At 51.0% G+C, this 27,728-nt stretch overlaps 2 protein-coding genes and 1 non-coding gene across 14 annotated transcripts in view; 1 reads left to right on the forward strand and 2 right to left on the reverse strand.

The window, feature by feature from the left end:
* LOC103247048 (adipocyte plasma membrane-associated protein) overlaps positions 1-27,728 on the forward strand; it is a 153,341-nt gene that overhangs the window by 14,002 nt on the left and 111,611 nt on the right. For 11 of the 12 annotated variants that reach the window (XR_012089935.1, XR_012089936.1, XR_012089928.1 and 8 more), the window contains exons 4-8: positions 2,616-2,708; positions 5,241-5,357; positions 6,459-6,633; positions 7,165-7,299; positions 7,738-7,930. Coding sequence is in view for 1 of the 12 variants with exons in the window: in XM_073008294.1 (XP_072864395.1) it covers positions 2,616-2,708; positions 5,241-5,357; positions 6,459-6,633; positions 7,165-7,299; positions 7,738-7,930; positions 12,743-12,952 (923 nt within the window). In the remaining 11 variants the exon portion in view is untranslated. Of the gene's footprint in view, positions 1-2,615; positions 2,709-5,240; positions 5,358-6,458; positions 6,634-7,164; positions 7,300-7,737; positions 7,931-12,742; positions 13,826-27,728 lie in introns of those variants that run through there. The other variant, XM_073008294.1, reaches the window with a different exon arrangement.
* LOC119623614 (U6 spliceosomal RNA) lies at positions 2,075-2,181 on the reverse strand. Its single transcript, XR_005239240.2, has one exon. It is a non-coding gene; the product is annotated as a U6 spliceosomal RNA (small nuclear RNA).
* Positions 17,158-27,675, reverse strand: LOC103247045 (cystatin-F). Its single transcript, XM_037994002.2, has 4 exons — positions 27,401-27,675; positions 19,641-19,813; positions 18,034-18,150; positions 17,158-17,450 (listed from the first exon to the last, which is right to left on the reverse strand). Exons 1-4 carry the CDS (start codon positions 27,534-27,536, stop codon positions 17,193-17,195), a joined length of 684 nt encoding a protein of 227 aa, XP_037849930.2. The 5' UTR covers positions 27,537-27,675; the 3' UTR covers positions 17,158-17,192.

Raw genomic sequence — 27,728 nt, forward strand, 5'->3', positions numbered from 1 at the left:
TCTGTTCAGGCCTTTTGCCCATTTTTGTAATTGGGTTGTTCATTTTCTTATTGTTGAGTTTTAAGAGTTGTTTGTGTATTTTGGATAATAGTTCTTTAGCAGACATGTCATTTGCAAATATTTTCTCCCAGTCTGTGGCTTCTCATTCTTTTGACAGTATCTTCTGCAGAGCAAGAATTTTTAATTTTAATGAAGTTTCGCTTTTTATTTCTTCATGTATCTCACCTTGGTGTTATATCTAAAAATTCATCATCATACCCCAGGTGACCTAGATTTTCTCCTATGTTATCTTCTAGGAATTTGTTTTGTATTTTACATTTAGGTCTGTGATCCAATTTGAATTCCATTTTTGTGAAGGGTATAAGATCTGTGTCTAGATTTGTTTGCCTGTGGATGCAAACAAATTTGTTCCAGCACCATTTGTGGAAAACGCTGTCTTTTCTCCGTTATGTATTGCGTTTACTCCTTTGTCAAAAGATCAGTTGATTATATTTATGTGGGTCTGTCTCTGGGATAAAAGTTTTATATGTTCCATTGATTTATTTTTCTATTCTTTTGCTAATACGACATTGTCTTGATTACTGTAGCTTTATAGTGAATCTTGAAGTTGAGTAGTTTCAGTCCTCTGACTTTATTCTTTTCCTTCAATATTGTGTTGGATATTTTGGGTCTCTGCCCTCTCCATATTAACTTTAGGATTAATTCATCTGTATCTGCAAAATAACTTGCTGGGATTTTGATTGGATTACATTGAATCTATAGATTAAGGTTGGGAAAAACTGACATCTTGACAGTATTAAGTCTTCCTATCCATGAACATGGAATATCTCTCCATTTATTTAGTTCTTTGATTTCTTTCATCAGAATTTTGTAGTTTTCCTCATACAGACCTTGTGCATATTATGTTATATTTATACTTAAGCATGCCATTCTTTTGGATGCTAATGTACATAGTGTTGTGTTTTCAATTCCAAATTCCATTTGTTCATTGTTAGTATAAAGGAAGGTAAGTCAATATCTTGCAGTATCCTGCAACCTTGCTATAGTTGCTTAGTTCCAGAAGGGTTTGTTGTTGATTCTTTCAGATTTTCTACTTAGACAATTATGTCACTTGCAAACAAAGAGAGTTTTATTTCTTTCTTCTCAATCTGTATACCTTTTGTTTCCTTTTCATGTCTTATTGCATTAGCTAGGTCTTCCAGTGTGATAGTGAAAAGGAGTAGTGACAGGGGCATCTTTGCCTTGTTCTTGATCTTAGCAGGAAAGCTTCTAGTTTGTCATCCATAAGTATGATGTTTTGTGTAGATTTTTTTATAGATGTTCTTGATCAAGTTAAGAAAGTTTTCCTCTACTCCCAGCTTGCTGAGAGCTTTTAATCGTGAATGGGTGTTGGATGTTACTAGATGCTTTTTTCTGTATCTGTTAATATGATCATGTGATTATTCTTGTTTCGATTGTTGAAGTCTCTATGATAGTGGATTCTGTTTCTCCTTGCAGTTTCATTAGTTTTTGCCTCACATATTGGTGCTCTGCTGTGAAGCATATACACATTAAAGGTTCTTATGTCTTTTTGAGGAATTGACCCCTTTGTCATTGTGTGGTGCTCCTCTTTATCCCTGATAACTTTCCTTGGTGTGAAGTCTTCTGTGTCTGAATTTAATACAGCTACTCTGGCTTGCTTTTGGTGTTAACATGATGTACTTTCTTCATCCCTTCACTTTTAATCTATATATGTCTTTATATTTAAAGTGGGTTTCTTGTATACAACATAGAGTTGGGTCTTGTTTTTTGAATAATTCTGGCAATGTCTCTCTTTTATTTGGTGTATTTAGACCATTTATGTTTAAAGTGATTATTGATATATTGGATTAATAGCTACCATATTTGTTACTGTTTTCTATTCTTTGCCCTTATTCTTGTTTCTGTTTTTGCATTCTACTCTCTTTTTGTCTTTTGTAGTTTTAAACTGAGTATTTTATATGATTCCATTTTCTCTTCTTTGTTAGCGTATCAGTTATACTTCTTTTTTTTTACTTTTTATAGTGGTTACCCTTGAGTTTACTATATACATTTGAAAACTATGGAATGTTTTAAGAATTTGTGTATCATCGTTGCTCAAGGGGCATGCTGATCTTCTCTGTATCATTCTAATTTTAGTATATGTGCTGCTGAAGTAAGCGCTTCATGTGCTATAATTTTCTCCTAAAGGATTTCTGGCAGTTCTTCCCCTTTAGTTGGATATAATCAATATCAGTAGCAGACACTGATGTGAGGTGAATATAAACTCATGCCCCTAAGTACTGAGTGTCAGCTTGAGTGCTTCAGGACTGGAGAAAATCCTCACAGTTCTCATCACTGACGGGTGTCTGCTGCACCCTTGCTCTCGAGTCCGGTTCACACCCACAGGCTGCTTCCCTAGGCCCCCGCAGTTTCATCGCTGTAAGTTTTAAGGAATTTTTGTATTCCCAGAAATTGCTTCTCTTTCGTCTTCAGAATTGGCATTTCCTCTAGAGGGGCAGGGGGAACACATAAACAAGCCCTCTTATAGGAGAAGGTGGCTTAGTCACAGTTCTTAGGCTAACATTGCTCTTCCTCCTTTTTGTGTGTTTAAACAGATGTGATGTTTACTGGTACAGCAGATGGCCGGGTTGTAAAACTTGAAAATGGTGAAATAGAGACCATTGCCCGGTTTGGTTCGGGTCCGTGCGGTAAGTTGGTGTTAATCCCCTGACGTATCTCTTCCAGTCTTTCAGAAAAGATGTCGGATCACTGTGTGGAACTGCTTTTCCCTAGAATGCCTGTAGGAGAAAAAGAACCTCTGACCATCTAGTAGATGGAACATGACGTCACCATGAGCTCTTCATTTCCCTGGTGGTCCTTGGGCCTCATGGTGCCTGATGGTTACCTGCAGTCCCCATTTTGCAGCTGGGCAGAGGCCGTGGCCCCTGCTTGGTACTGCGTGGGCCTTGCCCCTCACTGTTTTACTGGGGTCCCTGTTTACCTTTGCAGTACTTCAGAGGCTAATAGGTGTTATCACAGTGCTGCTGTGGAAAAGCAGGTGGCCTTGTCATTACTCGGATGTGTAAGTGTTATTCTGCCTTGGTCTCAGGAATTTCAGCCCTGTGAGAATACCCTTAAGTCATTCAAATTTTGGAAAACTAGAGTAGTAGACTCACTGTTTAAAACTGATAGTCTGTAGACCTAATGGTTACCATTTTTTAATAGCTGGAATGTTTTATTAAAATGATGCATTTTAATAAACACAAACAACACAAAGTACAAAGGAGAAAATAAAAATCACCTTGGTCTTTTCAGATGTAATTATTATGAACATTTTAGTGGTTTACTTTTCAGACATCTTTTTGTTCATAGACATCCACACCCACACATATGATGGAATTATACTCTACATCAGTTCTTTAACCTACCTTTTTCCATGCCATTTTGGCAGTAAGCACCCTGCAGTGAGCATCCCCCAGTGAACACCCTGCAATAAGCATTTGCAGTGAGCATCCATGGTGAGCACCTACAGTAGCACCTGGAGTGAGCACCCATGGTGAGCACCCTACAATAAGCACCTGCAGTGAGCAGCCCACAGTGAACACCCTGCAGTAAGCACCTACAGTGAACACCTATGGTGAACACCTGCAGCGGTACTTGCAGTGAGCACCCCACAGTTAATGCCCCGCAAAAGCACCTGTATTGAGCACCCTGCAGTAACCACCTGCAGTGAACACCCTACAGTGAACACCCTGCAATAAGCACCTGCAGTGAGGACCCCACATGAATACCCTGCAGTAAGCACCTTCAGGGAGCACCCCACAGTGAACACATTGCAATAAGCACCTGCAGGGAGTACCCCACAGTGAACACCCTGCAATAACCACCTGCAGTGAACACTCTACAGTGAACACCCTGCAATAAGCACCTGCAGTGAGGACCCCACATGAATACCCTGCAGTAAGCACCTTCAGGGAGCACCCCACAGTGAACACCTTGCAATAAGCACCTGCAGGGAGTACCCCACAGTGAACACCCTGCAATAACCACCTACAGTGAGCACCCCACAGTGAATACCCTGCAATAAGCCCCTGCAGTGAGCACCCCACAGTGAACACCCTGCAATAAGTACCTGCAGTGAGCACCCCACATGAATACCCTGCAGTAAGCACTGTCAGGGAGCACCCCACAGTGAACACTTTGCAATAAGCACCTGCAGAGAGCACCCCACAGTGAATACCCTGCAATAACCACCTTCAGTGAGCACCCCACAGTGAACACCTTGCGATAAGTACCTGCAGTGAGCACCCCACAGTGAACACCCTGCAGTAACCACCTGCAGTGAGCACCCCACAGTGAACACCCTGCAATAAGCACCTGCAGTAAGTACCCTGCGATAAGCACCTTCAGTGAGCACTCCACATGAACATCTTGCAATAAGCACCTGCAGTAAGCACCCTGCAATAAGCACTTGCACTGAACACCCCACAGTGAACACCCTGCAATAAGTACCTGCAGTGAGCACCCCACATGAATACCATGCAGTAAGCACCGTCAGGGAGCACCTCACAGTGAACACCTTGCGATAAGCACCTGCAGAGAGCACCCCACAGTGAACACCCTGCAATAACCACCTTCAGTGAGCACCCCACACTGAACATCTTGTGATAAGTACCTGTAGTGAGCACCCCACAGTGAACACCCTGCAGTAACCACCTGCAGGGAGCACCCCACAGTGAATACCCTGCAATAAGCACCTGCAGTAAGTACCCCACAGTGAACACCCTGCAATAGGCACCTGCAGTGAGCACCTCACAGTGAACACCCTGCAATAAGCACCTGCAGTGAGTACTCCACATGAACACCCTGCAATAAGCACCTGCAGTAAGTACCCTGCAATAAGCACCTTCAGTGAGCACTCCACATGAACATCTTGCAATAAGCACCTGCAGTAAGCACCCTGCAATAAGCACTTGCACTGAACACCCCACAGTGAACACCCTGCAATAAGCACCTGCAGTAAGCACCCTGCAATAAGCATCTCAGTGAGCACCCCACAATGAATACCTTACAGTAAGCACTTGCAGTGCAGTGAGCACCTGCAGGGTGGTTCTAGCTCTAATGCCATAGTCTTGTACAGCGTGTTGTATGGGAAAGGATGGATGAGATACTTGGATACTGAGGACAGCACAGGTAGAATCTGGGACCAGCTACCAATCCCCGTCTGTTTGTTTTTCTAGAAACCCGAGATGATGAGCCTGTGTGTGGGAGACCCCTGGGTATCCGTGCAGGGCCCAATGGGACTCTCTTTGTGGCTGACGCATACAAGGGACTATTTGAAGTAAATCCCTGGAAACGTATGTGATAATGTATTGTTTCCTTCTATGATGATTTTAGATCTTTTAAACAGTATATGTATGTATAGACTTAATAGGATTTGTTAACAACAGTCTGCTAAAGACTCTGATATTTCTTATTCACTGAACAGTACTGAAAGCATTGCCTGCAAAAGTCAGCTAGTTTTAAACACCAGAAAACTCCCTACCCATGATTGCATTTGGTCCATACCCTAATTTCCTCCAAGCATTTATATTTTAGCCACAGGGTCTCAAAAGGTCTTACTTTGAGGAAGTTAGACCTCTTTCTGTCTTTATTTTTCTGTGTGTCTCTCTGCATCTTGTCTATTTGTTTTCTCTCTTTTTCTTCTCTGTGGCCCTCCCCTTTGTCTCTGCCTTTCTGTTTTCTCCTGTAGTTCATCCTCTTCTTTCCCCTGACTGCTCATGAGTCCCCTTGACCAGACTGTAATATGTGCTGTGTGTCTCAGTGGAGGTTCCTGCTGGGAAGGAGTCTATTGTCTTGTGCAGTGCATGGGGGCCCGAATGTAGGCCCTGCAGCCCAGCTGCTTGGGGCTGTTCCACTCTGCTGGCCACCAGCTGTGACTGCAGGTCCCTTGACTGCTCTGTGCGCAGCTTCCTCATCAAATTGGGGTCATAGTAGCCCTGCCCATGGGATTGTTGTGAAGGTTTAAAGGCGGTCACACCTCAAGAGTGCTTAGCACTCAGTCCATGTTCTTTCTATTATTTTTCAGAACTTATACTACTGCTTTTTTTTTCTAAAAGCAGATGAGTAGACTATGTCATATTTTTCTCAAATAGAACTACAGCCTGCCTAACACTTGCAATATATGTTATCAAGTCAGTTGACCTTCTAGGTCAATTGACCTAGAAGAAAGAATTCCTCATCTTTATAGAAAAGATTCTGCCTTTAATGAAGTTAGTCTAAAAAAAAATCATTTAATACCTAATACTGTTTTTACTATAAGAAGGAATGAATCTTCTGACATATGACGTGGAGAAGTTTCAGTTTTTCTTTTTAAATCAGGCTGGTTAATATTTTGAAATTATTGAAAAGAAAGTTCCTAGTTCAAGTCAATCTTTTTCTTTCTTTTTAAACTTCAGGTGAAGTAAAACTGCTGCTGTCCTCCGAGACACCCATTGAGGGGAAGAAAATGTCCTTTGTGAATGATCTTACGGTCACTCAGGATGGGAGGAAGATTTATTTCACTGATTCTAGCAGCAAATGGCAAAGACGAGACTACCTGCTTCTGGTGATGGAGGGCACAGATGATGGGCGGTGAGGCCTTGCTCCAGGTCTCCCATTTGTTGAGTTCACCAGCCAGGCCAGCTGCTTCAGCAGAGCCTGTTACTTCTAGGGACCAAGGGAGTATTTCCAGCATCATATTTCAGCTTCTAGTACAGGACCTTAGTGGCTTCTGGAGGCAGGTGATGGATGTCACAGAATGAAACAAGGTGCTTTCGTTTTCTCTGAGGAAATAAAACAGGCCAGTCCGTCTGAGGGTGCAAGTCTAGGCAGTCAGGAGAAACCCTGGAGGCAGGCCGGGGCTTTGAGTTGCCTCTCTGGGGGAGACTGCTGTCTGGCTCCCAGGTCAGCAAGAGAACTTGGGATTCTCTGGAGGGGACACTGGATCTGCTCTGGATGGGGAAGGGCCCCCAGGGGCCAGCCTTGAATCAAGTTTGAGCAGGGGACGCAGGGCCTGATGTTTCAGGTTGAGGTGGAGTCACCTTCTGCAGGCCCATGCTCTGAAGGCCCAGAGTGGGAGCCAGGGATTCTCCCGCATAACCCTCTGCTTTTGGTGTTCCACAGCCTGCTGGAGTACGATACTGTGACCAGGGAAGTAAAAGTGTTACTGGACCAGCTGCGGTTCCCGAATGGAGTCCAGCTGTCTCCTGCAGAAGACTTTGTCCTGGTGGCAGAAACGACCATGGCCAGGATACGAAGGTGTGTGTGGGATTAGCTGAGCCGTCAGTTGCTGGCCAGAGCGCATCATGGCGGGGTAGAGTGGGCATGGAAATGGGATCGACAGAAATCAGAGGCAGCAGTGCACCTTCTGCATGGCATGTTAAAGAAAATTCAAGGGTGCACTTTTCTTTCTCCCATTGCGAGTCGTAGTCTGGGAGTGTCTTAAGGCCAGCTGGTGCAGCCCGGGCCCCATTCCCCTGCTGGCAGGGCCTTGGTCATCCCCCGACTTGCTTCCCCTCTATTCATGCTGGGCCCTGTGCACAAAGGTTTCTTCTCAGCAGCTGTGCCTTTGTTCATGATGGACATAGAGCACTTTCCATATATATAGTTGGACCAAGACCAGTTTGGTGCTTGGCTAAAATTTTTATCTTAAATTGAGGGGCTATGGCTCACTGTCTGCTTGGGTGAATTTTTCAGAGTCTATGTTTCTGGCCTGATGAAGGGCGGGGCTGATCTGTTTGTGGAGAACATGCCTGGATTTCCAGACAACATCCGGCCCAGCAGCTTTGGGGGGTACTGGGTCGGCATGTCAACCATCCGCCCTAACCCTGGGTTTTCCATGCTGGATTTCTTATCTGAGAGACCCTGGATCAAAAGGATGATTTTTAAGGTAACTATAAAAACTGTTACTCCAAGAAAGAAAATGGAAGTGAATGGAATCATATTTTTTTGACCCTTATAGCTTAAAAATCTAATTCTGCTTGTAGTATTTGGCTCTGAATGACACTTAGAAACACATTTTATTCTTCATCCTGAAATGCAGATTTAAACATTTGGACCCTTTGGTTCTTCTGGTTTCCCTGTTTCTGGGTGTTGTGATTGCCACCCTCACCATCATGGCTCTGGGCATCCGCCTGCCTGTCAGTCTCGCTCCTCCATCTGCCATGGCTGTGCCAGGCCTTCTCTGCTCTCCGCCCTCCTCTCTGCCTCCTCAGGGAAAGAGTCGGAAGGTGCCCCTTCCTCCCGTCCCTGCAGGTGTGGCCACCCCTGTAACCCAGTCACCACAGCTGCCGTCGCGCCTGCTGTCTGCTGCCTTCTTGCAGCCTCACTGCCAGGCACCCTTCTCTATGGAGTTCTGCCCTTTGACCTCCTACCACACCCAAATCTTTCCCTTTAAAAAAAAAAAGTCACCCACCCCCACCAATGGCCAGCCATAGCCCCTTCAACACAACAGCCCCTTCAACACAACAGCCCCTTCAACCCAACAGCCCCTTCAACCCAGCCTTTAAAGCTTGCCGTTTTCCCAGTGGCTTCCATGAAGCACCCCACAGCACCCCACATCATAACTCAGCACATTTACACTGTGGAGGGGTCACTTGCTGACATGGGCACTTGTGTAATATAGAGATCTGCTTTTCCAGCAAGCTCCATTTCACAGGCTGAATAGGTATTTGAAGTTGATACTGAATATTTGAACTGATATGGAAATACTAGCTTACGGTCCTGGGGCTGACAGGCAGCAGTTGCTGAGTCCTGCTGCTGGGCTGTGTGCCTGGACCCTCCTGGGGGCTGCGTGCACATTCTCAGACTGGCTCACGGTCTTCAGTGATGTGAGTTCTGTGGGTTGCTGTGTGAGAAGTCCTAATCTGTTGAGAAATCTGTCCTTCTCTTTGCCTTATTGGCTCCAGAGATATCATCTGTTCCTGCTGGCACCTAGGGGGAGGCAGAATAGCAGGTGGGCTAGCACAGGGGTTTTGGAGGCTGCCAGACCAACTGTGGGACCCTGGGCCAGAGACTTGGACTCTCTGCCTCAGGTACTCTGTCTGTAAAGTGGAAAGAATAATAGCACCTCATCAGGTGCTGGGAACGTTTAGTGAGAATCCGCACATAGCGCTCTTAGCTTAGGGTAGTGTTAGTGGTGGTTGTTTGTGTCTCTTCCCCTGAATAGAATATCCATACCATCAGAGCAGGTGTTTTTCTGCGTAGTTCATTTGTCATCCTCCACACCTGCAACAGTGCCTGGCACATGTAGGCGTGAGGACGTACCGTTGATTGAGGGCATGGTTAGGGAGGGGGTTGCAAGCATGAGGGAACACGGAATCTTCCTGCAGCTGGGTGAGGAGGGGTGAGAGGGAGAACCACAGCCCCATGGACTTGGAAAGAAGGCTCAGTTTTATTCAAAATGTAATCCAAGTCATTGAAGATTTTTTTGTTTTTTGTTTTTGAGACAGAGTCTCGCTCTGTCACTCAGGCTGGTGTGTAGTGGCACAATCTTGGCTCACTGCAGTCTCTGCCTCCTGGGCTCAAGTGATTCTCCTGCCTCAGCCTCCTGAGTAGCTGAGACTACAGGCATGCACCACTACGCTCGGCTAATTTTTATATTTTTAGTATAGATGAGTTTTCACCGTGTTGGCCAGGCTGGTCTCGAATGCCTGACCTTGAGTAATCCACCCACCTCGGCCTCCCAAAGTGCTGGGATTACAACCGGGAGCCACCATGCCCAGCCTGATTTTTTTTTTTTTTTTTTAAATTTTGAGACAGTATCAAAGCTGTGGAAACGGAGGGTACAAGGGATTTTTTTTCCCAGCACTGTTTTCGAGTTAGCTGCTGGCCTGATGTCCTCTCACTCATTGCAGATGCCTGAGCGTGTGTTTGGCACATTATCCTCATTACCACCGGTCGAAACCAGGAGATGCCCACAGCTCCCCTGTGACTGTCTGGTCTGCAGGCCCCATCCAGATTTCGCCAGTTGTCCCGCTGTTGTCCTTTATAACAAAGGATCCAACCCAGGATCAGAAGTGGTGTTTAGCTGTCAGCTCTGTTTCATCTCCTTCAGTCTGGGCATATTCAGCCCGTTTTTGTTTGAAGTTTTGGCCTTGATCCTTTGGAAGCGTACAGGTCAGCTGTGTCCCAGAATGTCCCTCCAGTAGGGTTTTTCATGTTGAGATTCTGGTCTCGTATCGCTGGCAGTAGTGGTACAGCCGTGAAGCCGTGCTCATCTTGACGAGGCTGTCATGAGGGCACAGTATCAGTTTGCTCTGTTGGGGTGGGGCAACTTCGGCCACCTGATACAGGCGAGGAATGCCAGGTGTCTCCACCTTGACATGGTTCTTTCGTGTTTAATTACTGAGTCGCTCGCAGAGAGATAGTTTCTGTAAGTGATCATCAGTGCCATCTTATGGTTTCCCATGTTCTTAATGGTGATTATGTTACAGTCATCATTGATATTGATGTTCAAATTACCCATCTGTGGCCAGGAGGAGCCCCTTCAGTGTGGCTTCTGGGCCTTTGGGCATGTCCTGTTGTCTTGGGCTAGCTCCTCACTTTCCAGCACATGAGTCGTTCCAGGTTCCTCTCGTATTGTCCCTGCTCCAGCTCTGCAATTGGCCATTTCTCCCAGGAGCCCTGGTTGCCTGTGGAGGAGATCTGGGTGCTAAGTGTACTCGCGCCTTGGGTGTCGCTGCTCCCAGGTCCCCAAGGGACAGCGCTGGGAGTACAAGCACATGATACGTACTCACACATGCCTGCATGCGTAGACATCACACACACACCGCTCATGCTTATGCCTGCATCTGTCATCTGTAAATTGAAAACCATGACAACACCACCGACTGATCCAAGTTTTCTCCCCTTATTTCTCCCCCTATTTGTACCTCTCTAACAGTGAGAAACCTGGATCCCATTGTCCTCCCTAGGTTTACCTGTTCAACCATTTTCTCTGTGTGTGACCAATCTGTGGCTGCTGTGCCCTGTCACATGGCCCCATCCAGGGCTGTAGCACCCCATGCTGGGCTGTCCCCTTCCTCCCTGACCGTGTACTGGAGGCTGCCTTTCCCCTCAAGGGCTGTGATCCCTGTACCACGCTGTCCCTGGGAGTACACCTCTTCACTTGCATGGGCTGTCACAGCCTGATCTGTGCCTCACTGTGGGGATACCTCCTCACCCCGTGTGGGCCCTGACAGCCTGTGCCAGGCCACCGCCCTGAAGGGACACCTCGTTACCCAAGCAGAGTGGGCTGGTCTGGGTCACCATGGTCTGCCATCCCCTGCACACGTGTACCCTGCTCAGCCCCATGCTCCTGATGGAGTTGTTTAGGAGGGGAGTGATGTAGTACAAAGAGTGTTTTTAAAGAGAACTGCAGCTACTGAAAGGAGAACAGCTTGCAGTTCTGGCTGTGGGAGCCTGTGTGGAAGCTGTCCCAGTGACTGGGGAGAGGTGGCAGGGCAAGGCCCAGGCCAGGGACACACACAACAGATGACAAGACTGGTGGCTGGGCTTGTAGGGCACAGAGAGACCGGGATCAAGGGAGGGCTGGGGTCCTGGCCCTGTCTCCGGAGCTGGGGAGGCTGTCAAACTTGAAGTGCTATTAGAAAGTCCAGGCAGACATGGGTCCCAGACGGTGAGAGACAGCACTGGTGTTGGAAATGGAGATGGCAATTTGAGAGATTTCTGGGAAAGTGACCAGTTGTAATAGTAAGAGAAGATGAGATCTCTTAGGAAGAAGAAGAAGAGAGGAGAGCGGGAAGGATCCATGGCCGAACAGCAGGAGGTGGCATTTCGTGGGTAGTGGGAAGCCTTGGGAGTTTTTTGAGCTGTAATGCAGTTGATCTATCACTGTTAAACCTAGCGTCTAGTCAACTTGTCTGTCTGCTTGAACATTTCCAGTGACTGGGAGACATTATTCGTTGGACACTTGTTTGGGTATTTCCGCTTGTATTAAATGCTAGAAATCTGTCTGTTAATTTCCATTCCTTGGTCTTAGGCAGAGGAGTGCTTTGTCATAATTTCCGACCAGGTGTCCTTCTGCTCTGCCAGAAATCATGCCTCTCGCCATCTGTTCTCTGCTTAAAACTCTTCAACAGTCCCATGTGACCACAGTCTAGGTCTAAGCTCTTTTGCCTCCGTCCCTGGAGGCATCCTTCAGGATCTACACACCCCGCTTTGATGAAAGCAATGGGATTTTGCTGTCTCTTTTGGAAGCCATGTTGTGTGGTCTGTGGATCTGCTCGCCTTTTTTTGAACATGAGCTGCTCTCAAATCTCCATCGTTTGCATCTTGCCTATTTGAAATGTTTTAAACCTAAACAGAAGACTTGTGTATTCCAGGGAAGCTGTGCTGGTTGTTGTCTGGTGGGTGGAGGTCATTCTGAGCCTTGGCTCCAGTGCTGTGACCGCCTTGGATGTGATGTGTCTCTCTGAGTTCAGCCAGGCCGTCCAGAGATGTGCTCATGTTGCTGTCCTTGTGCTGGGGAGCCTCTTTGGCCTGATCTTCACAGGGACAGGGGTGGGGTGGGGTCTGCTTTGGGGCCCCGGGGGCTGGGAGTGGGACCTGGGTTAGCTATCCTGTGGGGCACTGCCCTGTGGGGCTGCCCTGTCTTGGAAAGGAGTCAGACCCTTCCTGGATGGTGGGGGCGGCGCGGTTGATCTGTGCACAGCATTCTTGGCCAGATAGTGAACTCTCCCTGCACTGTGCTTCCCTCTAGCTCTTTAGTCAGGAGACGGTGATGAAGTTTGTGCCGCGGTACAGCCTCGTCCTAGAACTCAGCGACAGCGGTGCCTTCCGGAGAAGCCTGCATGATCCCGATGGGCTGGTGGCCGCCTACGTCAGTGAGGTGCACGAGCACGACAGGCACCTGTACCTGGGCTCTTTCAGGTCCCCCTTCCTCTGCAGACTCAGCCTCCAGGCTGTTTAGCCCTCCCGGATAGCTGCCCCTGCCATGTAAGCCAGGAGTCTTCACACTAAGGCACCAGGCCTGGTCCAGGAGGAGCTGTGGACACAGTCATGGTTCAAGTGTCCACATGTACTTGTCAGTCCCTGAGGGATGGTGGGCATGGCTGCTTCATCCCTTGAGGATGCCCGGGCACCATCTGGGCTCATCTTTCTGTTTAGAGGGAAGCATAATATAACTGCTACCGGGAAGATAAATTCATGTGAAGCAATTTTCTCTTAAAAAAAAAAAAACAAACAAAGCTTTCTAAGTACAATCATTGTCTAGGACTTGGGAAGCTCCTTGCACTTGGAACAGGGCTCAGGTGGGTGGAGCAGTAACATACTGCCCAGGAAGTTTGCTGCTGTGGCCCTGTCCTGCGGCCTCAGAGTCCTTCTTTACTATTCTTTAACGTGCGGTCATACCTTTATTGGGGGGGGAATGGAAGAGCAGAGGGAGCATGGCCCAAGGGTGTTGAGGCCAGCAGTGAGAGCTATGTAAGCCAAGACTTGGAACTGTGTTCTCAAGGGTTGTGTGGGACGTGGGCTCTCCATAGTGTGTAGGAAAAGCATGTTGACTAGCGGCTCAGAGAGGACTTTGCTGGGTTTCTTTCTGTGAATATCTCCGCACTGACCCTGCTGGAATTGGATGCTTCTGCAATTTGGGACCTACTGCAGGGGTCTGTTTAGTAACGTCCTGTCTGTGACCTTTGTTGTTGACCTCTAGACCCCAAGATGTGAACAGTGCACGTGTTAATGTCATCTTTGCTCATGTGTTATAAGCCCCAAGTTGCTGTATATTTTCACCAGTATGTCTACACACTGGTCATGATTTTGATAATAAATAATGATAAATTGACTTCTGCTGATTAACCTTTTTTGATGGTGTGGCCTGGGAGTTTCTTCTCTACTTTAATTAACAGTACTGAAGTTTAATTCCATCAGGTGTTGATGTAAGGATTGTCTTGGTGAGGATGATGTTTTAAGGCCAAGTAGTCCATCCGACTAGCTCAGGAAGGAAGCGGCGGGACCTCTCTCAGGCAGCCATCTTCAGGCAGGGAGCAGGCAGCCTTAGGCCATCTGCTCTTGACGTTGACTCCTTGTGGTGTAAGTTGATATTGCACTTCTCTCCTGTTTTCCAGCCTACGAAATGGGGCTGACATCTCCTTTCTTTCCTGGGTATTTGTGAGAGCAATAGAGATTGTGCCTCCAAAAATGTTTGGAATAACTTCACAGAGACAGTATTTTAAATGGATACTAATAAAAGTTAGAAAGAAATCAGATAAATATGTAATGATACAGAAATTCAGAGAACTGATAGCTGTGGTAACATCAGGACCATCTGTGTGCATTGACTGGCCTTAGACTCCTGTGCCCTCCTCTCCCCTGAGTGGTGGCCAGGCCCTGTTGGGGAAGAGAGCCGGGAGTCTGGTGGTTAATTCCTCCCAGTACTGGTCAGGCCCCGTGTTGGGGGAAGAGAGTCAAGAGTCTGATGGTTAATTCCCCCAGCAGTGGCCAGGCCTCATGTTGGGGGAAGAGAGTTGGGAGTCTGATGGTTAATTCCTCCCAGCGCTGGTCAGGCCTCATGTTGGGGGAAGAGAGTTGGGAGTCTGATGGTTAATTCTCCCTGGACTGGCCAGGCCTCATGTTGGGGAAGAGAGTTGGGAGTCTGATGGTTAATCCTCCCAGCACTGGCCAGGCCTCGTTGGGGGAAGAGAGTTGGGATTGTGATGGTTAATTCTCCCAGCACTGGCCAGGCCTCATGTTGGGGGAAGAGAGTTGGGAGTCTGATGGTTAATTCCAGCACTGGCCAGGCCTCATGTTGGGGGAAAAGAGTTGGGAGTCTGATGGTTAATTCTCCCAGCGCTGGTCAGACCTCATGTTGGGGGAAGACAGTTGGGATTCTGATGGTTAATTCTCCCAGCGCTGGTCAGACCTCATGTTGGGGGAAGAAAGTTGGGAGTCTGATGGTTAATTCCAGCACTGACCAGGCCTCATGTTGGGGGAAGAGAGTTGGGATTCTGATGGTTAATTCTCCCAGCGCTGGTCAGGCCTAATGTTGGAGGAAGAGAGTTGGGAGTCTGATGGTTAATTCCTCCCAGCGCTGGCCAGGCCTCATGTTGGGGGAAGAGAGTTGGGAGTCTGATGGTTAATTCACCCAGCACTGGCCAGGCCTCATGTTGGGGGAAGAGAGTTGGGAGTCTGATGGTTAATTCCTCCCAGTGCTGGTCAGGCCTCATGTTGGGGGAAGAGAGCTGGGAGTCTGATGGTTAATTCCTCCCAGCGCTGGTCAAGCCTCATGTTGGGGGAAGAGAGTTGGGAGTCTGATGGTTAATTCTCCCAGCACTGGCCAGGCCTCATGTTGGGGAAGAGAGTTGGGAGTCTGATGGTTAATTCCTCCCAGCGCTGGTCAGGCCTCATGTTGGGGGAAGAGAGCTGGGAGTCTGATGGTTAATTCCTCCCAGCGCTGGCCAAGCCTCATGTTGGGGGAAGAGAGTTGGGAGTCTGATGGTTAATTCTCCCAGCACTGGCCAGGCCTCATGTTGGGGAAGAGAGCCAGGGGTCTGATGGTTAATTGTGTGTCCCCCCTTCTCAAGGCTGGCTCCTGGGGGCAGCACCAGTAGGACAGAGGCAAAGATGGGATTCTGTCTAGTTGGTGTGACCCACATAGTGTCAGATGAACAACTCAAAATTTTTTATGTGACTCTATAGGAAAGAAAATTAGTGGTCATTAGTAATACTTTTAGTAACAAATGATGTACCTTGTATGTCAAGTATGCAAAGAAAGTAAGATAATACCTAATCATTCTGTCATACAAACAATGTAAATGTACTGGGCTTGTAGGTAGACTTCCCTTTTCAAATTGAGAACAGAGAGCTTTGCTTTCAGTGCGTAATTTTCACAAATATAAAGAAGCTGGCAAACTGTTATTCACAGTTTTCAGCAAAGGAGTCTTGATTTTGACTTAGCTGTTGATTTTCTGTCTCCAAGTGTCATTTCCTGTGTTTTATCTGGTAATTTGACATGGTGAGGTGTGAAATAGAGTCTTCTTATTAGGTTTAAATTTGTGATATGCTTTTGCTGTAAACATAAAAGGGATTCGTTGTAACGTGAATTACTAACATGCTCTTAATCGGGTAACTCATCGTGTGCCTCTGTTATCCCTTACAGAAACTCCATCAAGATTCAGCTATTACATTTCATAGGACAGAGATCTCAGTTTGAGATTTTTATCGTCAGCTTACACTTGCAGAGTGGTCTGTAGTTCTGAAAGTTGTTCACATATGTTGACTCTTAATGATTCCAGAAGACATGGCCTCATTGTACCAATGGGACTGAGGCTCCGAAGGGTTAGGTTAGTGACTGCCAGAGTCACAGCTAGCACAGCCGAGCCAGCCTCCTGGGGATGTGACTGGAGAACGCACGGGTGAAGCTGGGAGCAAGGGTGACAGCGGCTGGCTGTGCAGTGCCCCCGCAACCTATGGATCATGGCAGGGCACTGACTCAAACCTTGGCTGCACAGCAGAGTCCTCTGGGGTGCCCAGGTCTCAAGGTGGCCCAGTCTGGCACTTCTTCCAGTCTTCTTCCAATCCTGGTGCCCTCCAGCCCTCGGCGGCCTCTCCCTCCTCCTGCACCCCCAGCACAGTCATCTTCAGTGGGGCGCCCTCTCTGGAGGGCTCTGGAGAGTGGTCTGCTGCTCTGCCCCCACTCAGGCAGCAGGGCAAGTCCCTGCGAGGCCTGAACCTCAGGGAGGCACAGCCGTGGCCCTGCTGCTCCTGGTGTGGACAGCTCACCTCTTCTGGGGCTTTGGCCTTTGGAGGGTTATAGCTAGCAGCTCAGGCTGCTCAGGCCCCCAGAGGAAGTAATTTCAACTTGTCAGAACCCTTGGTAAAGGGGATCCCTGGTAAGGCTTGCCTCACCTCCCGATGCTCCCCTAAAAGGGCCAGCATGGCTGCTGCTCGCTGTTCATCTTGATTCCCAGCTGTGTTCATCACAACAGGCCAAGGTGCCCAGTGGCCAACGGGGTCCCTGCCCACAGCTCTGCTGCTGATTCAGACCCAGAGCTGTACCCTGCTCTCCTGGGGGCCTGTAGCCACGGGGGCTCATCCCTTACTTTCACAACTCCCTCCATTGACTCAGTCCCCTGCACCCAGACCCGGAATCTAGGTGTGCAGCCTCAGAAACAGGAGTTAATTTTAGAAGCAAATGTGATCTATTTAATCTATTAGGAGGCTCTACCATGCTCCCATTCCAGCTGCCCTGCAGAGACCCAGCGGCACTTCATCTGCTCACTCGTCAGAGGCCTGAGAGGGTCTGTGAGGCCGGTCATGAGATGGGTAGGAGTGGACAGGGAGCACGCATCCTGGTGTTTGTCATGGCTGTGGTCTTGCTGAAGAGGCGGGGGTCGGTGACAACGGAGAACAGGCACCTCGAAGTGCTGGAGCCAGGGCACGACCCAGACTTCAGAGTAGCAGCTTAGAGTCTGAAACAGAAGGGCACACCTGAGAGCTCAGACTTTCCCTGTGGGGAGCCCTCTGCCCGTGGAGGGGTGCTCCTCACAGAGGAGCTCTTCTCCTGCCCCTAGTTTTCATTTTGAAAAATTTCAAACCTACAGAAAACTTGAATGATTTAAGAAGATATGCTTTTCACCTCTATAATTGCTGAATGTTGCCATGTTTCCTTTCTCTTGCTCTCTCTGCAGAGATATGCTATATATGATATCTATCGTATATATCATATACATGTATATGATATATATATAATTTCTGGATTGTTTGAAAGCTTTTCTTACTCTAACCCTTTCCACCCGCACCCCAGGATGCTCTTCCCGAGCTGTGTCTCCACCTCTAGGACAGGAGGATGTCGTCTGAGGAGCTCCTGGCACAGGCTCTACCTCCTGTTCTCCCGGATCCTTGGTCATGTGGGAGTCCAGAAGGCCTGGCTTCCTCAGGGGTGAGGTTTGGAGTGCTGTGTTAGATAAATGGTGACAGGGTGTTTTTCACAGCCCTGGGAGGGAATGGGCTGGGAAGAGAGGGCACATCTGAGAGAAGGGCCTGCTGCTTTACCCGCTTCAATGTTTGGTTGGTTTGGAAGTCACAATTGTCCAGACGCGGGTACTGGTTTTTCTTGCAGGTAGTTCTGCCAATTTCCACCTCAAGCATGTATTTCAGGCCTTTCACTATCTGTAGGCAGCAAAGGGACTGGGTTAGTGGGCACAGGGGAGGGAGGGCAGGCTCCTCCACTAGCAAGCGGGGCCTCAAGACAGTGGTGCAGGTGCCCACCCAGGAGAAGGGAAGTGGGCCGGCGTCTTGGGGCAATGCTTCCGGCTTACGGCAGAGCCTGCAGACCCCTCCCACTCCCCTCCCTGCCCGTGCTGGGATTTCTGCCCCTTCCTGAGACAGGTGTCTCTTTTCTGCCCAGAGCTCTGCACTCGGGAGGGACGTCACACTAGGTCTCCTGCATGCCCTGCTGAGCCCGCCCTGCAGCCCTCACTCCAGCCCCATGATGGCTGTTTCTTGTGGCCTCTGTGTCAGGCCTGGGGTCTGTGGGCTTCCCCTCCCCATTCCTGGGGTTGGAAGTTTTGAGTTTCTGGACAGCCCTTCTCCACTTGGGTATGGCAGCCACCTGGTTCTTTCTCATTTGTGGTCTCGGAGGAGTTGAAGAAAAATTCCTCAGGTTTTAGTCTCAGCTCTAGGGAAATTACGTGGTCCCCAATATCGCCAAGCTGGAGAGGGACAACCTCCAAGCCCCCTCCCAGAGAACCCCGAGGACTCAGGCCCAGGGCATCCTGCTGGCCTCCCGGAGAAGGAGGGAGGGCCTGCGTCACTCAGGCCAGGCTGTAGAGTGACGACCCTGGCTACACGCCATACTGCCTTCTGTAGCGCGCTTCTCATAGGAAAGCATGCTGCCCTTCACAAGTTTGCAATTGTCAGAAATAATTAGGTTATAAAAATCACCCCGACCTGTGACCCAGCATAACCATGAACACTGTGAAGACTGCCTTGGACAGGGCTGCTTCTGTCCCTTCCCTCCAGGCGCCAGCATGCGGTGGTGGGTGTCATCCACAGCCTGTGTCCCACATTAGCAAGTGGGTGTTCTCAGGACACAGACGAGCAAGGCCTGGCTGTGTCCCAGAGGGTCCCCTAGGAGGGAGGGTGCTGAGCAGGCACAGTAAAAATGAGTCGGAGAAAGGGCAGTGGCTTGGGCAGAGCTCTGGGACTCTGGGATGTGAGTGAGCACTCCAGGGGGAAAGTGGCAAGGACACTTCTGGGCTGCAGGGCACGTGAGGGGTGAGGCCAGATGGGGACCCTGGTCCCAGCAGGGACAGCTCCTCGGACAGTGGCTTTCTCCACCGTCAGCCTTGGCGCCCACCTCCAGGAGCCCCATTAGGGCCCTGGCGCCTTCTTACCCCATGCCTAGTGGGCTCTGGGCCAGGGGCCTGGTAACTGCCGGGGAGCCGTGTGCTTTGTGTAACCTTTGTGCCTTGCCCTGGGGGATGCTGGCCTCGGCTGCTGCTGTCCACTCCAACCCCTTATGCATCTGCTTTCTGCCCAGAGTTCTGCACTCAGGAGCGACTTCACATTACATCCGCCCTGCTCGCCTAGGTGTCGCATGGTAGCAACTCAGCTGCTTAGGGCTGTTCGTGACATGTGACCAGAACCCAGACCGTTACCTGAACTAGGGCCCTTGTAATGCGGGACTCCTTGAACAAGAACTTGTCGTTCGTGCAGTTGTTGAACTTCTCAACACTGTGTCTGGCTGCTTGGAGGACTCCTGGGTCGTTGGTCTTTATTGTTTTAGGAAATCCTGGATTCACACCTGAGATAATGTCCTGGGAACAAGTATCTGAAAGAGACGAAGAACCAGATAAGAACACTGATGTTAGCGGGGTCTTCAGTCCAGGTGTCATACCTCATGCCTCTGTGGTTCTCAGTTCTCCGCTGGCGTGTGCCTCTTGGCCCCACCCACCCCTCACCTGCTGCCCCTTCACCAGCCCCGCCCTCACCTGCCCCTGTTACCTGTCCCCGCTTACCCACCCCACCCACCCTTCACCTGCCCCCCCACCTGCCCCGTCACCTGCCCTCCTTCAACTGTCCCTCCTCACCTGCCCCCCTCACCTGTCCACCCACCTGTCCTCCCTCACATGTTCTTTCTTACCTGCTCCCTCACCTGCCCCCACACATGCCCCACCTGCCCCCTCACTTGTCTTCTCTTACCTGTCCCCCAACCTGCCCCCATCACCTGTCCTCCCTCACTTGCTCCCCACCTGCCCCCCTCACCTGTCCCCCAACCTGTCCCCTCACCTGCTCCCTCACCTGCCCCCTCACCTCTCCCACCTCACCTGCCCCCTCACCTGTCCCCCGACCAACACACCTGCAGTGCATTTGTTGCTGCATTTTCAGAGCTGAGGACCAGGTGCCAGGGGGTGCAATGAACTTGTGCCCCCCTTTCAGAACCCAGGGTTATTTCCAACATATGTGATAAAAGCGGAACATGTCCCACAGGTAAGAACCTAAGTACGGGATGTAGCCTTAGTATGGTAGGGAAAGTCAGCCCCGCCTGACCCTCTAGGCGGTGGATGGAGGTAGGGCCTCCCACTGGAAGGAGTTGGCGCCGTCCTCTTCTCAAGGCCTTCTGCCTGCCTGGCTCTCAGCCTCAGGCCCAGCCCCTAGGAGGGCACCCCTCCTGGCAGCCTGCAGCACTTGATACCCCTGCGCTGCCTCCTGACCTTCCAGGGACAGTCTTTTTCACTCCTGTAGGTGACAGTGCACTGTGTCCACAAGCTTCGTTGGGGTCAGGGAGGCCTGCCTTTCCTGTACCAAGGAGGCCTATATTTGGATACAAGATGGGGAAGCAGCACCGGGGGCTTCCCCCACAGTCTGTCCCCTAGCGTCTGTGCCTGAGGCTGCAGCCTGCTATGGTCTGGATGGAAAGCTGGGTGCCAGGGCACTGGGGGCAGGGTGATTGGGGAATGGGAGGGGACAGGCTTCATAGCTAGGCATGGCAGGGAGGCCTTGCCAGGACGTCAGTGTCAACTCAGTGCGAGGGCCCCAGAGGAGGCCATTCCCACTGCTGCCTGAGGTCTGCAAGAGGCCCTTCCTGGGTCCTGGATGTCTGTGGGTGCACACCAGACCCCACCAAGGGTAGACAGCCAGGATGCCGAGGTTTCTGGTCACCATGTGGCACCCCCAGGCTGGGCGGTGCAGTGCCAGGAGTGGGCAAAGAAGGTGTGGGACTAGAAGTTCTGTGGCCTTGGGAATGTTGCCCCATCCCGGTAAAGAGTGTCCATTGTGAAGGGAGGTCACTTGGCAGGTGGCTGTCCCGTGGTTGGTTCTGGGTTAGAAGGTGAACTTTATAGCTGGACTTTGGATGACTGTGCCTGCCCCGTGCTTTAGCAGCCAAGGAAGCCTGGCCTTCCATCCCAAGAGAGCAGCGCAGTGCTGGTGCCCCACCTCATAGAGAAAGCTGGCCATGTGCTGGTCCTGTGTGCTGCTGGATAGCTGTGTCCTGCACTGGCATGCCCTGGGACTGTCCTTGACAGTAATTAGTGTCACACACATCCCCCCTGAAACCGCTGCAGCCTTTGCTTAAGACTAGGCCTCTGAAGATGGAATAGAAACCGCTCTGTTCCTGAGCAGCAGGGGCTGGGCTTGGCCATCTAGGGGAGGCCCTGGAACCTGCATTTCCCCAGGCTCTCAGGTGACTCTGACACTGGTGCTGGCAGTGGGGGGTCCTCGGGACCTGCAGTGTTACCATCAGGAAGGAGGGGCCCCAGTGCCAAAGCCAGCTCCTTCTGGTCCCTGCGCTTGTTGATGACAGGAAGTTGAATGTGGCTTTTAGTTACAACAAAAAACTGTTCTGGAAAGTAGCTTGGTTTCTGCTCATCACTGTCGTCTGAACAGCAGAGAAAGAAAGAGACACGTGTGTGGAAGTGGTAGTGTGTGTTCAGTGTATTTTTGCTATCAGAGATTAGTGTTTTTATTATTATTTTGCTTTCTTTCCTCACATTAAATTAATATGGCTGTCCATTTTTTTCTTTGTAAAAACTATATTTTATGACTTTTTCTGATTATAAACTTACCTATTTTTGGTAGGAAATTTGAAAAATACAGAGGAGCATAACAAAAAATAATTATTCTTGGTATCTTAAAGCTAACCATTATTAACTTTTTAAAAAATAAAATGTATTTAATTTTGCTTGAGATTAACAGAATTTTAAAAATGAAGTGAAACTCAGTTACACTGAACTTCAGATAAATTTCCCTTTCAAGCTCATGACGTTAGTTCCTGAAAGGTTGTGTTAAAGTTACAAAAAGCTTATGAAAAATACTGAAATTGGTATATTTTTATTTAACTACATGATTCCTAAAATGTAGGCTTCAAGTTAAACCTTTCACTGTCTTACAGTTGTCTAAACAGATATTAAAAGCTCAATTTTTAATTTAAAAATGTTTAAAAGTCAAACCTATTTTTAGGATGATTTGTTAAGAGAAATTAACAAGGAAAGGTTGATCATTAAGAATTAACACCTCAGAGGGGCCAGGCATCTTCAGGGAAGAAAACAAGCGCCCAGCAGGTGGTGAGCAAATTTGAGAACCTCCGCTGGAGTCAAAGAACTGTGGAGAGGACCCCTGCCCCCCGCCCCCAGGGAGGGGACTCGGGTTTGCTCCGTGCCACTGAAGGTGGGCAGTGGGAGAATGGGTGCTCTCCTCCTCGCCTGCTCTGTCTGGAGGGCCCCGTGATGCTGTTTTTTCTGCTGCATGCCCATTCTGCAGGCGAGGAGACCAAGAGCTTGGAGTGCAGGGTGGGGGCTAAACCCAGGTGTGACTAATTTGGAACACCACTCTCGCTTTTTCCTCATTCAAGAAGGACTGTTTGGCAGGTGCTAAGGGAGATGCAGGGTGGACTCTGAGACAGGCCCCGCCCGCAGTGGAGGGGAGGCAGAGGCTGGGGCACAGGACAGGACGCCAACCTGAGGGTAAAATGGGTGAGCAGAGGGGCAGGATAGGGGTAGCAGCTGGAAGGTGGCTGAACTGACCTAGGGGAGGAGGGAGCTATGTGCTGGGAAGAGTTGAGGATACCCCACTGGAGGCTGCTGCTGGGTGCAGAGGATGACGGTGGTGATGGCCAGGGTGACATGAACGGAAATAACCCATGGACTATCAGGCTTGTGAGAAGAAACAAAAGGCACATAAAATTCGTCTGTAGAGAAACAATGCCTGGGGCCTACCAGACCTGCTCAAGGGGAGTGGGGGTTACCTGCCTTGTGCGAGGCCTGCACCAGGAGGAGCCTGCCAGGGCAGCCTGACCTCAGCGCACCACTGCTTCTAATGCAGGGTGGGAGGGGAGGTGGGCTGTGCCTGAGACAGGCAGGGAGCTTCCAGACATAGAAGCTGGAGGTGGGGCGGGGGTGGGCAGGGCCTGGTGATACCAGGTGCTGAGCAGGCCCCAGGACACATGGTCATGGGAAGGCGAATGAAACCGTCCCTGCACGTTGGCAAGAATTGCATGCCAGGTTCTGGACAGAAAGATACTCATAATTAAGCTTGAATCAGGCTGCTCTCTGGCCCAAGATGTTTTTCAGATCCCAATTCCAGCAACCAGTTTGGAAGCCCCCGCAGAGAGGAACAGAATCATCATGAAAACACAGCTGCTTCCTCTCCCTGTGCTGTGACATCACACTGCCCCTTCCAACAATCGATCTCCACACTTCGCCACTCCAGAACCCTTAAAAACCCGGGCCCCAGGCTCCTCGGGGAGATGGATTTGAGTTTCCTCCATCTCCTTGTCCTGTGACCCTGCAATCATCCTTCTTTCATGCTGCAGCCCCGTGTTTCTGAGCGTTGACCGGCTGTGTGCATGGGGCGCAGACCTATCGGGGCACCCAAGGACCCGTGTGCACTGGGGTGCAGATGTGAAGCTGCCGTGCCAGGGGAGTTGCCAGGGCTTCTGCCCAAGGCAGCAGGGAGCTGCAGCTTCTGACAGCTGCTGGGCATGCCCTGGGCAGGGTACGTTCCTGTCCTCGGGGCATTGGCCTGGTGGTAGAGCTGGTACTAAGCCATTCTGAGAAGAGAGAGAACATGGACAGGGATCGCTGTGGTGACACCAGGCAGACCCTTCCCACCGGCCTTTAGTAGGAAAATGGGTGGGCACAGCAGGGGCTGGCCTTGCGCACCACCTCCCTCTTTCAGGAGTGTTCTAGGTGTGGCCGGGAGGTTGGGAAGCCCCTGCTTGTGAAACTATCCCTGAGATGGGGACCTGGGTGCCGAGAGCTAGATGCAGATGGTCCCTGCTGGTGTCCCTCCCTGTGTCACCTGAGGGGGTGCCCTTTCCGTGGGCCAGTACTGAGCTGGGTGGGGAGACCCTTTGGGAGGGGCCCCATTGGCCCCCATCACCCAGAGCATAAGGTCTGCATGGCTGTGCCTGAGAACTGGGGTGTTGGGGGGGTACAGGTCCAGCTTAAGGGTGCTGGTGTTCACCCCATCACCCCAAGCCCTCTCACATGACACCATCAAAATTCAGAAAGCCCGGGTCCTTGGGGCCACACCCGCCCACTGTACTCTTGGGTCTCTGTGTGATGGCTAATGGTGGAGACTTTCTTTTGAGGGCACACACATGCCCCTGGCACAGACAGGACACTGAGCTCTCCCAGGATCAGTCCCGACCTTAACCCACTGGGACACACCGGGAGTTTGAATTCCAGCTCTGCCTCTCACCGACTGTGTGATCTCAGGCAAGCTGCCTAACCTCTCTGAGCCTCCGTGTCCTCACCTGTAAAATGAGGATGTTGACGACAGTGAGAATATATGAGGCAACATACACAAAGCACTTGTCAATAAATGATGTGCAATACTGTAATCATTATCAAATACATCAAAAGGCACATGGCCACAGCAGGGGTCTCAGGGCAAATGAATGCCCCCATTGGGAAAAACAAATCTTGCCGCCTAGAGGGTGGCTCAGCCTGCGGCAGCCCTCAGTGCTCCCCAGGAGGCAGGAGGTCCCCGGGCTGCAGGTGGTCTCTCTGCTACTGGGAAGTAAGGAGTGACATCACCTTGCAGAGGGAAGCCGAAATGGCTCCCTGACCCCAGGGCCCCTGTCCAGGCAGATGGACCGTTGCAGCTAGAGTGGAGGGGGCAGAGGGTGACATGGCACCTCGCAGAGCTTCCCAGAAGAGATGCCCATCAGATTGAGAAAGAAACAGCCCTTTTCAAAAGGGTGGCGGAAGCTAGTGTGGCAATTTCCTAGGTTCTGAAAGCCTCAGGGAAGAAAGGTGCCCTGAGGGACTCGGCGCTGCTGTCTGTGCAGTTCAGTGCCTGGGCATGGAGAGAGACCAGATGCTCAGACGGCACCACCCTCGGGGTCCCTGTTGCTTCCCCTGCCCCCCAGCCCCCTCAGTCATGAGGAAGGCTCTGTAATTTATTCTCAGAGGAGGCAGTGGGGGGGGGGCTGTAGGAGTTGTGGGGTGGAGGCAGGATGCATGCTTGTGTCTGGGGCCCAGGTTCCCATCTCTTTTGCTGCTAGACTGGGGGCCTCCCAGCACCCTCCCTGTACAGCCGAAGACTGAAGGCCCTTGCTGGAAGCACCGAAATGATCACAGCACCTGGGCAGGGTGTTGGGGGCTGTCACCAGCACAGCGGCAGAAGGTCCTGCACTGGACAGAGCAGGGGACCGAGGCTGGCAGAGAGCACCCCACGCCCCGTGTGCCTCCATGCCTGTGCCTTCCCCGAGCCACCTCTTTTCAGCCTCCCCAAGACCGGACATGGGGTGCAGTTATCTTCCCATTTCACGGATGGTAGGACTGAGGCTGAGGGCCCACTCCGTGTGTGTGAACGTGGGCTCTGGAGCTTCCGTCTGGGGTTTGGTGGCCGACAGCAGATCTACAGGGAACGGAGGGAAAGCCTTGGTGCAGCATTACACACCAGCGAGGGACCAGGAACACAGCCCAGGAAAGTGACTTTGCCGGCACGTCAGCTCCCACACCACTCTGCTACAAGTCCCTAGCCTGCTCCATGAGATAAGCAGAGCTCTGAAACCCCTCAGCAGTCAGTAGGTTTAATTAGATCCCATGACACACTAGTACAGCTGGCTCCATGTCCCCTCCAGGAGAGCCTTTTCTGAGGTGTGAGAAGGAGCCACTTCTCTTGGGTGAACGTGCATCTCTTCCCCGCTTCCCTCTTGGACCTTGGAGACACGAAGGGGCAGGGCACAAGATGGCAGTGGGCGGGCGGCGCTGCATCATGACAGGACCAGGAGGAGAGGCCCCTGTGAGGCTGGGAAGTGGGTGGAAGGCTCCACGCGTCAGCTGAGAAGACTCCCAAGCTGGGAGGCAGGGCGGGTGTGCTGTCCCCAGCCTTCTGGCGGCCATGGGTGAGCTCCATGTTCACTGAGCACCACCCAGAGCCCGTGGTGGCATGTTCCCATCAGTGAGAGCAGAAGCTGCCTCCCTCCTCCAGCCTGCCCTGTCCTCTTGGGCACTCAGTCACAACACCCACCCTAGGCCAGGCCTGGGAGCTCAACACTGTCCCCCAGCATCACTGAGTCCTCAGTACTTTGATTCACCAGGAGGAGGTGAGAACCCTCCATGGACCCCTTGGGTGCTCTGGGGCCGTCCTCTTGTCAGTGGTCCTGCTGCACACCCCCCAACCTGGGCCCCTTTGGTCAGACTCTAGCCCCCTTCTGTCCCCATCTGCTGAGTGGGGGTCGTGTGACTTGAGCGGGTCACCTCAACCCTCTGATGCCAGCTTCCTGGTTGGTTAAATGAGGCAAGGGCCTCCCAAGTTCCCATCAGTATCCTGGTCTGATTCCTGTGCCAGGGAGTACATGGGCCAGTTCCCTTTGGGGGAGGGAAGGTTGTCCCTGGCTGTGTGACTTGGGCAAATCTCTTAGCCTGACCGTGCTTCAGTTTCCCAGTGCACAGGCAGTGGCTGCTTCCTCCGTGTCCCCCCTCCCGCTGAGTGCTGACCCTCAGGGAGTGGATTTCAGGAAGGGTGAAAGAGTCCGATCATTAGGGTCCCTGGGGCCAAGTCACAGGACAGCAGCCGGCAGGAAGGACAAGCCATCAGATAGAAGAGGCTAACCGCAGGCATGTGGCTGCCCTGTCGCCTCCGTCCCGCAGAGGGGCTGCGGGAGATCTGCCTTGCTCAGACCTTTCTCAGACCTCTGTGAAGACCAGAGAATGGAAGACGTTTCCCTTGCCCCTAGCCTTCTGGGGCAGCCCCCACACCCTTCATCCCTGTAGCCTGCTACTCCCAAAGGTGGCTGCAGCCGGATGGAGCCCCTTGCCCCGCTCACCACTCCCAGCACCTCTCACCACCGCATGGTCCTGTGGGGATTCCAAGCCAGGAAAGTGCTCTGGGGAAGACCCAAGGCACCAGCGGCCAATCTCAGGGAGAGACCTCAAGGGAGCAGCCAGGGGAGAACACCACTTACCTGGGGAAGGGCCCCCAGTGGTGCTCACAACCAGGCAGCAGAAGGCCAGCAGAGTTCCAGCCGCTCGCATGGCTGCCCGGGTGGGGACAGTGCGGGGCAGTCCGGGGTGGCCATGCAGAGCCTTCTCAGGCAGCATGGGGCAGTTGGGGGCAGTGGTTGGTGCTCGTGCCAATCCTTCTCAGGCAGCACGGGGCAATGCTGGGCAGTGGTTGGTGCCTGTGCTGAGCCTTCTCGGGTAGCACGGGGCAGTGGGCTGTCTCAAACCAGGGGTGGGTGCTGGGGCCACAGCATGGAACCCCACCCTGCAAACCACTCTGGGACGGGGCAG

The sequence above is a fragment of the Chlorocebus sabaeus genome, chromosome 2, assembly GCF_047675955.1.
Source record: "Chlorocebus sabaeus isolate Y175 chromosome 2, mChlSab1.0.hap1, whole genome shotgun sequence".
In the NCBI taxonomy this organism is placed as follows: Eukaryota; Metazoa; Chordata; class Mammalia; order Primates; family Cercopithecidae; genus Chlorocebus; species Chlorocebus sabaeus.

Coding starts and splice junctions, on each gene's coding strand:
- LOC103247045 (XM_037994002.2), bottom strand. CDS start 27,536: ATGCTGCCTGAGAAGGCTCTGCATGGCCACCCCGGACTGCCCCGCACT. Junction 18,151..19,640: donor TTACAAGGGCCCTAGTTCAG/GTAACGGTCTGG, acceptor TGCTGCCTACAG/ATAGTGAAAGGCCTGAAATA. Junction 17,451..18,033: donor CCAACCAAACATTGAAGCGG/GTAAAGCAGCAG, acceptor CTTCTGTTTCAG/ACTCTAAGCTGCTACTCTGA.